This window comes from Barbus barbus (assembly GCF_936440315.1).
Source record: "Barbus barbus genome assembly, chromosome: 39".
Taxonomy (NCBI): domain Eukaryota; kingdom Metazoa; phylum Chordata; class Actinopteri; order Cypriniformes; family Cyprinidae; genus Barbus; species Barbus barbus.
The window spans coordinates 12,189,391-12,198,880 of NC_136717.1; the positions used below are offsets into that span (position 1 = coordinate 12,189,391).

The 9,490-nt window shown below is 39.7% G+C and overlaps 1 protein-coding gene across 1 annotated transcript; it reads left to right on the forward strand.

The window, feature by feature from the left end:
* The first annotated feature begins 281 nt into the window (after nucleotides 1–281).
* On the forward strand, nucleotides 282–2,771 carry LOC306858538 (small ribosomal subunit protein uS9). The gene is made up of 6 exons (XM_079399106.1): nucleotides 282–334; nucleotides 424–475; nucleotides 1,124–1,225; nucleotides 2,192–2,288; nucleotides 2,451–2,498; nucleotides 2,583–2,771. Exons 2-6 carry the CDS (start codon nucleotides 428–430, stop codon nucleotides 2,726–2,728), a joined length of 441 nt encoding a protein of 146 aa, XP_079255232.1. The 5' UTR covers nucleotides 282–334; nucleotides 424–427; the 3' UTR covers nucleotides 2,729–2,771.
* The last annotated feature ends 6,719 nt before the right edge of the window (nucleotides 2,772–9,490 follow it).

Here is a 9,490-nt window from a genome sequence, read left to right on the forward strand (position 1 = left end):
TTTGTTTTTTTATAACATCCATGTAATAAATAATAAATATAGTAATGCGAATAATTAGACCTCTTTTTGACATCTATTTACAGGCTATGTTCAAGCAAAACGGGAAGTATCATAATTGTGTTGCAAATAAAATCTATAAATCCTAGTTGATTTATATACTTACGTGTATAGTTCTTGTTTGTAATAGAACTGAAGTGTTACGAATTTATTAAAAAAACACATCTTTAGCAGCTTCAACTGTCGTAAACACGACAGCTTTTTACGACAGCGTCCCTGCGTTTGTGTTCGGGAAACCCTTGTGCGGCCTCTCCGAACACCGCTCGCTCACTGAAAGGTTCGTCCCTCAAGCGCTTCTCCCCAATAAACTCATTTAAGTATAATTTATGCTTAAATTAAACGATTATTGTTCCGTTTTTATTCCAGAAGCATGCCACCTAAAGGTCCCCTACAGTCCGTCCAGGTCTTTGGACGTAAAGTGAGTATTTGAAGGCTCTCGCACGGAAGTGATAGCCGGCTATGCTAACAGATGAATGCACTTGTAAAATTACAGTGATGCCAAAGTTTTATGTAATAAACGTAACATTTAGATGTCATAAGCAACTATATGTGCTTTTAAACTACACAAAATGTCAAGTAAGCCGGTGTTCCGTTTAGATTAAGTGTGAGTGGTGAATAATGTGTTGGTAATGGCTGTTTGCTGACACGTGGGACCGTACAATGCTTATATGTACAGCTTTAATTAATACAAAACGGTAGCTTTTCTATTGCAAAATGGTTGATATTTATAAATATATCGGAGATAACGTTAGTCCTGTTGCCTGTAATGCTAACAGTTAGCCTGTACTTGTGTCTAGTAACGTTATAGCAATGGTTCCCAATCCTGGTCATGGGTACCTCAGTACTGCACATTTTGGGTCTCTCTTGAATAATGTTTTCCAGTAGCTACCAAGATTGAAGACTACCGTTATATAGTTAGTGAGGAAGTTCATGTTGTCAGTGGCCTGTAAAGAAACCTCTTAATAGTGGCCTATGTAGTTTAAATCGTGTAACAGCACAAATATGAAATATTGTTTCTGATTTCTGGAGATGCATTGACTGGTCTGTTTTTCTTCACTATCAACAGAAAACAGCCACTGCTGTTGCCCACTGCAAGAGGGGAAATGGACTTATTAAAGTCAATGGAAGACCTCTTGAGATGATTGAGCCTGCCACTCTGCAGTACAAGGTACATTTGTTATAGAAAATGCATATTCATTCAGATCTCTAGTTGAATAAACACTATGATTTTTAAATGGAGTTCACACATTAACATTTGGGATTTTAAAGAATATTCAAATTGCTTTCAGTGTAATAAAATGAATGAGGATTGGTGCTGTCAGTTTTCGTTTTGAAACCATTATGGTAGCTTTTTGTCAGAAACACACAACAGTTTAAGCTTATAAGATGCTTAACATCCTCCGCAGCACTTGTTTATTACAGGAATAGTCATTTGCCGCATTTTAATGTCTTGATTCAGTTAGAAGTTGTCTAGTTTTATTTATGAATCAAACCAGTCTAATTCTCAAACTCTGATTTAACTCACTGGAGGGGAAATTTATAAGTGAATAACATTCATAAAATGTAATCTGAATATAATTTGTCCGGTTTGTCAGATGTCAAAAGACTTTGAATATAGCGCACAGGTTGCATGGACCTCTGAAATATTTTACGGAGGTTTTGTGTCCTTTTTGGAACAATTAGAGAATGACATTTAATAAAATTATACTTGTGTTTTCTGCAGAAGAAAGTCATATTACAGGCATAAGGATGAGGATTTTTGATTTCACTTACACTAAAACACACTGTTTTAAGGTGTCCTTGTTACAGTGTAAGTATACATTTAAGTACTGAGTAATACTACATGTACTTACTATATAGTTAGGGTTTCTGGTGTGTAATTATGCAGAATTTATTGTTTTTATAATAGTAAGAACATGTAACAAGAACACCTTAAAATAGTGTTACCCAATTTTTTTTTTGAAGTTCTTCCACTCGGATGTAGGCCACACAGCAGTGACAATCACAGTTTCCGTTGCAAGCCGAGTGTGTGTGTACCCGACTTGCTCCATTCATCAGGATGGAGTCCTTTAGCTGCATGCGAGGAGATTTTGTTTATACGTCTATTAAAAGAATATGGTTTTGTTTCCTTTAGCTGCTGGAGCCTCTTCTGCTGTTGGGCAAGGAGCGCTTTGCTGGCGTTGACATCAGAGTTCGCGTGAAGGGTGGTGGACACGTCGCACAGATTTACGGTTAGTAACATAGATGTATAAGCCATTTGCTTTTGATTGTTTGCTATCATAAAAGTCATTGTATGTAATAATTAGTAAATGATACATGGTTAGATTCCTCCTCAAGACCACAGCGTATAAATACTTCTGTTCTGACATTAACATGTTTTATTCTTCTTGCAGCCATCCGCCAGGCTATCTCTAAAGCCCTGGTTGCCTATTATCAGAAATGTAAGTGTGGATCATTGTGATCATTGTGTTAAAAACATACGTGTAAGCAACTGTGATAACGTTCTTGTTTTTCTCTTTTCCCAGACGTGGATGAGGCCTCCAAGAAAGAGATCAAGGATATCTTGATTCAGTACGATAGGACCCTGCTGGTCGCTGATCCCCGCCGCTGCGAGTCCAAGAAGTTTGGTGGACCTGGAGCTCGCGCCCGCTACCAGAAGTCCTACCGTTAAAATCTCTGTACATTTCCATATAATAAAACTAAGGGGGAAAACATTCTGTGGTCTTGAGTTTTGTTCGTAAAGAGTTGCGAAGTGTTCTCTGTTCACTGCCTTATTGGTTTTAATTTCAGCATGATTTCAAACGGGTCCACAAGGTGTTGTATAATGTATAAACCATTGTTTGTTGTGGACATACCTGCTTGACTCAGTCTAGTTATCTTATCTTATAATAACTTACACTTATTTGAAATGAGAGGTAAAACCTGCAAGAAATATAATTGTCAAGTGTTTGACTGTAATTGAATGCTAGTTTACAGTAGTGTTACAGGTTGGTAGTTTTCGTGGATTAATTATAGTGAAATTATGATAGTAAAACTCAATGGAAGAAATGTCATGCTTGTGTGCTGTGAAAGGCACGGATGTGAGATATATATGCAGCATAACAGCTCCACACATGATTAATACTGAACCACAGCATAATATTACTGTCATAGAGTGATTGAAAGAGAGAATGGTAAATATTACAGAAGGTGTTTCTGAATTCAACAAATGTTTGGTAGAGCACTTAATGGACAGTAACTTTAAATATGCTCTTATAGAGGTTTCAAAGGCAGCGCCTACTAGTGAAGGATGCTACATTAAAATATTGTTTTAGTGTCTAACACAGGGCAGAGACGTACCATTTGAATAATGTAGTATAATGTAATTTGGAATTTAATGAGTGGAAGTGGTTTTTAAAGAGTAACGTGGACATGTTTAATTCAGAAATATACGGACTATGGGGTATTATTATTCTGTGAATAATATTGTAATGAAACCAAAGTTTCAGTTCTGTTTAGTTTTGAAAATGTTGTGTGTAATCCAGTGAGATTTATTGAATTACCTTTAATGCAATTTAAAGCAATGTGTATTTTGAATTCACTAGAGGGAGCCAAACCTGAATAGGCCTGTATTGAAGCTTTTGAAATGTAGATAGCTCAGGTCAAACAAAGTCACCTAGTCAGTAGGCTACTGATGATGACTGATGTCTGAAATTTCCTGAAAGACAGGCAAAGCGTTAGTGTGATCACAAGGGAGGAACACTAAATACGCACATTAAATACACATTAAAGAAGCATGCATACTTGTTTTGTAGGTTTTAATCCTTACAATTCATCCTCAGTGTGATTCAGCAGTTGGTCTGTTGTGTGGCTTTCGCAGTCACAGATTCTGGGTGAGGTAAGACAGCAAGAGCTAATGAAATAAGAGCTGGCTTGCTGTGCACTGCTCAGTCTGATCTGCTTCACTTAGGGTAAATGGCTAGTATTGATCCATTGCTGGCAGTTGGATCACCAAGTGGACGCAGATGGCGAAGACAGCAGCTCTCAGCTAACATTTGCATCCTGCTACTTTGCCTGAAGATGCTGTTTGCATTCCATTACAGACATGAGTCATGTAGATGAAATGTTGTTAGGAAGATATTAATGGGATACTAAACATGGAGTGAGAAAATGTATGAGTTTGATCCAATGATGCTATCTTAAAATATGTGACCTGTTCACCTATGCTTAGGGTAGGGCTTGAGTTCACAAAGAAATGAGCAAATACTGGGTTTCATTCACTAACTGTGCATGGGCATGTATTTGTGTGTGAAATATTTGTACAGACATTTTCAAGGGGGAAAAAAAATCATGATTAATCATAATTAAAGATTGCAGCTTCAACAGTCTAATGTGTAATGGCACATTATTAGAAACAGACTAACTACGTGATTCTACACAGGTTTTTTGCTTCTGAGTAACAAATATAGGACTAAATAAAAGTGTTAAAACTGGTTTTGAAAATGGCTTTACTTGAAGATATCTGTAGTGAATGCTTTAGAGAGAGCATGTGAGTGAATCCGCATAGAATAATCATAATTTGTTCAACATTCAAAAAAAGATATTAGGGTAAAGGGCAGACTGGGTCACATTTACTTTTGTTCGGCACATTTTCACTTTCAAAATACAGCCATTTTAATGGGAATCAACGTGATATGGAATTCTGCATGACAGCTAAAGTTTTCCCCATGAATATTTATTGACAATAGACAACTGTAAAATTGTGCCAATGTTACGGTTAAAATCCAGTCGAAATTGGAACAGCAGAAATCCAGTCATTTCAGTGGGAATCCGTGTGATCAGTTTCATGTGAAGGTAAAAAAGTTCCCCAGTCAGATTTTGCTTGTTTAAGATCACCTGAATTCACATGTTGGCCAACAGAGAGTTGCTTGGACAGAAAATGTCTTATATGTGAGACATATCTGCTCTATTGGCAATGGACTTTTTTTGCATGTGAAATCTCACTGAAATTGGCCTCTGTGCCAGAAATTTCACTTGTTAACTTTTCTGCATACATAAACTATACATAGTCATTAGCTATGTTTCCTGAATTTAACTTGTGCACAAAATTAGAATATCACACAAAACATTTGCAAATAAAGTTTCCATTCCATGTGTTCAAAAGAACAAAATCACCCATTTCTGGGAAACTGGCACAAGTATCAACAATAAAAATTAAAGTTCCTGCAACCAACCAAAAGTTGCTAATAGCCTGTGGCCCTTTTTCCTACGTAATAAATGACTTGCAACAGACGAAACGCAATAAAAAATATTGTCATGTTATTTTGCATTCGAATGTCTGATGTTTCAGAATTAAATCGTGTGAGGCAGTTATGGGAGGTGATAATACCAAATCATTTTGATAATCGACTTTTGCTCAGACATTTCGAAATAAATTAATTAATATTTGACATGGTGGTTGCATGACCACATGATCTGTTAAGCAAGACTTTTTTGATGCGCAGGAGGAATTTATTTGGTAAATGTGTTTCCATTGTTGTTTAGCACATATTCTATCGAATAAAATTTTTTAATAATTTATGAACATCACTGCATTTCCATCCAGAGTTTTTTTTTTTATGTGATATCCAAAAAATTGCATGGATAAAATAGTGGATGGAAACATAGATATTGAAATATTGCACAGACATAGCGGATAGCTTAATATGGATGCAAGAACTAGTTTATGTTGGTAGCTGCATGCAATATAAACTCCTCATGTTGCTGATGAGTTTCAGATGGAGGCAGTCCTGACCTGAGGTCAGACTTAACCACAGAGTGCAAACTATTGACCACTTCTGCTGAGCTTCCTGTACAAAGGCATGAGAACTCTGCTGCTGTTCGCATGGGACAGAGGAAGTGCATGGACCAAAACAGACTGAGCCAAACTCGGGGAAAGATTCCATGGTAGTATCTCTTATTTAAACAGACAGAGAGAGCCTGATATGTTGGGGTTGGGATGCTATGCTGGTATTCCTACAAGGAAAAACATGTTGGTCAAACCACACCAAAAAGACTATAAGCAGGCCTTTAGACTGAAGTGAGCATCACAAAAAGATATTTTCAAGTTGTTGAGAAGGTTTTAGATCAAGAACATTGTTGGAGAGTTATAATGAGATGTCTTTCAGAGATATTTGCACTAATACAGGAGAAGGCAAATTCCTGAGTTTGGGCATTTTTACCCACTTCAAGGAGGAGCAGAGAAGGTCCACTCCTTTCTATTTACCTGGAGAAAGGAAATTGGTGAGACAAATCACACTGACAGGCCCCTCCCACGATTGTTTGATTGACAGTAGCATTTCTGCACAGACTGGACTGGTGTCTTACCTTAGACCCGCCCTGAGTGAGCTGTCATCAGTCCGCCAATAGGCTTGGTCGACTTCATGCTGCACCACAAATATCGGCTGCCACCTTACAAAAGCAATGCATTCTGGTTAGAAAAGTTGTCCGACTTTGATAGGTGCTGCAGCCGCCTTGCGATCACATGTGCCATCAAAGTACGGCGAGAGTAAAACGAGACCAGCTGCCTAGGTCAGGCACTGCAGTTGCTTAAAATCGGCTGAAACAAGCCTATTGTTTCACCGCTGGAGCAGATGTAGACAAGAATGTCTCTTAAGCGATTGAGGTGTTTTGTTGTTGGATGTAATAATGATCATTTACTCCTGACATCTGAGCCGCTGAAGACGCAGTAGATTATATTTGTTTCTGAAGGGAATGTGCCCTGATCTACTTAAACGTGTCTACATACATTCTAATATTACATCAGTCATCTATTACCACTGCCCGTGGCTCTCCCAAACCCGCCTGTTCCTAACTTGGAGCTTCTAGATACGGCTATACCCCCTGATTTCCTGGCTCCTGTCCTCTTCCCAGAATCCGCTCCTCAACAGCGACCTCCTGTGCCCGCTCCGCGCCAGCTCTTTCCAGTGCCCGCAGCATTCCCCAGTGCTCGCTTCTCCACAGCCAGTCCCTCCAGTGCCCGCTACTCCAGGACCAGTCTCTCCAGTGCCCACTTCTCCAGGGCCAGTCTCTCCAGTGCCCGATTCTCCAGGGCCAGTCCCTCCTGTACCTATGCTGACAGAGCGCCCCCCTAGGAATTAGTGCTTCCCGAGCGCTCCCAGGAATTAGCGCTGCCTGAGCGCCCCCAAGAGTCTGTGCCTCGCAAGTGCCCTCCAGTGCCGACTCCTCGCAAGTGCCCTCCAGTGCGTGCTCCTCGCAAATGCCCTCCAGTGCCTGCTCCACGCAAGTGCCCTCCAATGCCCGCTTCTCGCAAGTGCTCTCCTGAGTCTCCGCTGGTCCCGTCCAGCCCTCCTGCTGGTCCAGCTCCACGCCTCCAGAGCGCCCTCAAGTGTCTGCGCTTCCAGAGCGCCCTCCTATGTCTCCGCTGGTCCCGTCCACCTCCGCGCTGCCCAAGCGCCCCCAAGTGTCCGCGCTTCCAGAGCGCCCCCAATTGACCGCGCCGTCAGAGCACCCTCTAGTGCCCGCTCCTCCAGAGCGCCCCACAGAGCCCGCTCCTCCTCAATGGCCAGAGACGAACTGGGGGGGGGGGGGGGTGGGGGGAGGGGCATATAACCTCTTCATGTGTGGCCGGGCCTAGAGCCAAGGCCACAGAACCCCTTGAGCCACCTTGGCCGCCCGAAAAAATCTCCCAGATCCGCCATAGCAGTCCAAGCTCCCAGATCCGCCATGGCCTCCCGAGTCTCCAGTTCCGCCATGGTCTCTCGAGTCTCCTGACCCACCATGGCTCCCCGAGTCTCCTGTCCCACCATGGCTTCTGGAATCCCCTGATTCACCCTGGAGGCTTCCCAGGGCGCCCCCCCCCATGTGTATGTTACGGTGCGGGATGCACCTTCTGGGGGGGGGGGGGGGGGATATCTGTCACGTGTCGGATTCCTTTCAGTTCTGTTTTGCCCTTATTTGGTAGTTCCTGTCCTTGTTTAGTTAATGATTCATCCTATTCACCTGTCTTGTGTTAATTATCTCGTTTACTCCTTTGTTCCTGTTCCTTTATAAGCATTCAGTTTTGTTCTAGTCTTGGTCGAGTCTCAAACCAAAGTAATGTTATGTTTATGCTATTTATCCAGTTGTTAATACGTTTACTCAATTAAAGTACCTGATTATTCTGCATCCCTCGCCGTCCTACTTCAGCAACGCGTAACATTATTAGCCTATTATTATATTTTTATATTCGTTTTTTTCCCTTCATTTCGATCTCTTTACATAACCTTCTGACCAGTTTTGTAAATAAGCCTACTGTAAAATTGACAACACATGATGAATTTAACATATATTTCTTTTTTTTCTGCGAATTAATAACTATTAATATTATAGCCTACTGCCTAGTGTTTCGTAGAGGAATTAATCATTCACATAGTTTAATTTGTAAATGAAAACACAACACACTCATTTATCATCACGCACTGGCATAAATAGCCTACAATCATAAAGTACTGGCATAATTGTCAGGTGTTTGCAGTATTTGCAAAATATATGGTAGCAAATAGCATAATTATACACAGGGGCGGATTTAGTGAATTGGGGGCCCCAGGCAAATATAGGAATGGGGCCCTATTCATTTGCACACATTTACCCAGATCAACCTTGAGGTTTCTTTTTTGTCGTGATGCTTGCTGCTGCACAATGGTGCCCCATAGTTGTGTCCAATGTTTCTACATTTTTCATGTACATGTTATAAAGGAATTATTTCATTTACATTTACATTTATTTATTAATTTAGCAGACACTTTTATTCTCTCATGTTGTAGACCACAAAACAACAATTGATTTACCACTGAGATACAAGTTTTAACAAAAAAAATAAATAAATAAAAATAAATAAATAAATAAATTATAAAATGATAAACTTCACAATTGAACCTTTAAACCATTTTATTTTTAAGAAAAGGGATGCATCAGAAGTATAAATTATTATATTATTTAAAATGGATTTGTGTGGGTGGATTTTCGCAATTTTGGAAATTTTGGGGATTTTGGAAAGTCGGAAATATAGCTGTTTGATACTTTATCAGGTAAAATGAAAATGAAAATTTTATCTGTTCTAAATGTACCTTAAATTAATTATTTTCAAGTTTTTAATACTCTAATCAACATGGGCATGGACAAATATGAATGCTTTATGCAAAATATGTGTATTATTAGTGAAACCATAGTTAAAATAGAGCATGAAGAGTAGACATGTTTCATAGGTCATAGATGTTTTTCAAAGAACTTGTTCATGTCTATTAGACACATGAAAATATAACATAGAAATACTAGGTTCCTCTTATCTTTCTTTGCACTGAGCAACATTTCCGCAGGACAGGACAGCTCAGCTCACTTCTTCTGAAAATGCAAAATGTACATTCATTATTTATTATTACATTTGTTTGCCTCTCTGTGCCACATACTGTATTTT

Excerpts from the sequence above, each read along its gene's own strand:
- LOC306858538 (XM_079399106.1), top strand. The coding sequence starts at position 428 with ATGCCACCTAAAGGTCCCCTACAGTCCGTCCAGGTCTTTGGACGTAAA. Across the intron at positions 1,226-2,191 it reads CTGCCACTCTGCAGTACAAG|CTGCTGGAGCCTCTTCTGCT; the intron begins GTACATTTGTTA and ends TGTTTCCTTTAG. Across the intron at positions 2,289-2,450 it reads ACACGTCGCACAGATTTACG|CCATCCGCCAGGCTATCTCT; the intron begins GTTAGTAACATA and ends TTCTTCTTGCAG.